Source organism: Citrus clementina, unplaced genomic scaffold (assembly GCF_000493195.1).
Source record: "Citrus clementina cultivar Clemenules unplaced genomic scaffold, Citrus_clementina_v1.0 scaffold_5, whole genome shotgun sequence".
Taxonomy (NCBI): domain Eukaryota; kingdom Viridiplantae; phylum Streptophyta; class Magnoliopsida; order Sapindales; family Rutaceae; genus Citrus; species Citrus x clementina.
In genome coordinates, this window is record NW_006262201.1 from 34,773,260 (window position 1) to 34,775,488 (window position 2,229).

The window sequence follows — 2,229 nt, forward strand, 5'->3', positions numbered from 1 at the left end:
ATGGCTATCCCCTCCCTCGGTGCATCAAGAGATAAAAGCGAAAAAAGGAAAGAGATGAAAGGATTGCGTTTCATAGTAGCAATGTCGTTGTTTTGCACGTGTCAAGCAATCAGTCGCGGTCTCCACCCTCTGATCTTGGTACCCGGCAACGGCGGAAACCAGCTAGAAGCGCGGCTGACCAGTGATTACAAGCCCTCGAGCCTGCTGTGCAACCGTTGGTACCCAATTGTGAAGGACAGTGAAGGGTGGTTCAGGCTGTGGTTCGACCCCAGTGTTTTGTTACCTCCGTTTACTAAGTGCTTTGCCGACCGCATGATGCTTTACTATGATCCTGATTTGGATGATTTTCACAATTCCCCTGGCGTCGAAACTAGAGTCCCTCACTTTGGTTCCACTCAGTCCCTTCTCTACCTCGACCCCAATTTTATTTGGAAGTAAGTGCTGTGCTTGTGAAATTTATTTTTGTTCACTTTGATTTTGTCACATTAACTTAAATGTATGTACAGGGAAATTACAGGGTACATGGCATCTTTAGTGGAGTCTCTAGAACGAGTTGGCTATGTCACTGGTGAAACTCTCTTCGGAGCTCCATACGATTTCCGATACGGATTGGCAGCAGGAGGTCATCCGTCCCGCGTTGGCTCCAAGTTTTTGCAGGACCTGAAGGATTTGATAGAAAAAGCAAGCAATTCCAATGGTGGGAAGCCAGTTATACTTGTTTCACACAGCTTGGGAGGGCTTTGCGTCCTACAACTTCTTAACCGAAACCCTTTACCCTGGCGCAAGAAATTTATCAAACACTTTGTCGCTCTGTCTGCTCCGTGGGGTGGCACCGTCGAAGAAATGCTCACTTTTGCTTCAGGCAGTACGCTAGGAGTTCCATTCGTTGATCCATTGGATGTGAGACAAGAGCAGAGGAGCTCTGAAAGCAATCTATGGCTCATGCCTAATCCCAAAGTGTTTGGGAGGCAAAAACCGTTGGTTATAACCCCGAATGCTACTTATTCAGCGAATGATATCACTGAATTCCTCGATGCCATCGGGTTCCCTCAAGGGGTTCACCCTTATACCACGCGGATTTTGCCCTTGTTGGAGCAATTAAGTGAGCCTGAGGTGCCCGTCACGTGCATTATCGGAACAGGTGTGAAGACACCGGAGACATTGGTATACGGAGAAAATGGTTTTGATGAGCAACCGAATGTTATTTATGGGGATGGAGATGGGACTGTGAACATGGTTAGCCTGTTGGCACTTGAATCGCTATGGGCCGATAACAAAAATCAGGCACTCAAGGTGATTACGGTTAGTGACGTTTCGCATACATCAATACTCAAAAATGATGCTGCCCTTGATGAAATTATAGGTGAAATTTCTGACATCAATTCTCTTGTAAGTGGGAGAAATTTTGTATAGAGCCAATTACATTTCACGACACAGCAACATTGAAGCAAATTATATTTTGTTTGTTTATTGTCTGTCAAAGATTTTGCTTGATTTTAATTTGCAGCCGGACAGTTAAGTTTTAATTTGTATGAAAATGTCAGCGATTTAACATTCAGTTGAAGAAAAAGCACATTAGCAGAATGTGAGAAAAGTATTATACAACAACCCGAAAGAGAGTGGACGAATTGGTTTTTATTAACCTCAGAAAATTGTTATGAACGTATATTGATTACGTTGTTGTAAACTTACAGGGACTCTCCATCGATTTATTGGTATTGAGTTGTGGGTAGCTTAAAACATACAGCTGTTGTGTAAAAAATGTTAAAAGCTCGTTTAGTCCCTATATTTTGAAGTTAGTGCCCGTTTAGTCCCTATATTTTTAAAAATACCTCAAACCATCCCTACCATTAAATTATTGACACTTTTGCCATTATCTTTTGTTCCTTTTAACTTATTTTTATCATATTGCCATATTATAATAATTTTTAGACATTATTAAAAAGAAAAAAATAACCCTATTATAATAATTTTTTTAGACATTATTAAAAAGAAAAAAATAAATTACCAGTTTAACACCAAAAAATAAAATAAAATAAAATAAAATAAAATATATTAATTTTTGTGGAACACACTCTTGAGTTAAAATATTAATTTTTCTAAAAAAATTGATAATTTAATTTTTTACGATATTAATTTTTTAGACATACGTGACCTTTCACAAAAATTAATATATACATTTTTTGTTTTTATTTTATTTTTGAGTTTAATTTGATAATTTGATTTTTT

General features: G+C 38.4%; 1 protein-coding gene across 1 annotated transcript; it reads left to right on the top strand.

Annotated features, from left to right (window-relative positions):
• Positions 1-1,477, top strand: LOC18040814 (lecithin-cholesterol acyltransferase-like 1). Its single transcript, XM_006433595.2, has 2 exons — positions 1-434; positions 507-1,477. Exons 1-2 carry the CDS (start codon positions 1-3, stop codon positions 1,411-1,413), a joined length of 1,341 nt encoding a protein of 446 aa, XP_006433658.1. The 3' UTR covers positions 1,414-1,477.
• The last annotated feature ends 752 nt before the right edge of the window (positions 1,478-2,229 follow it).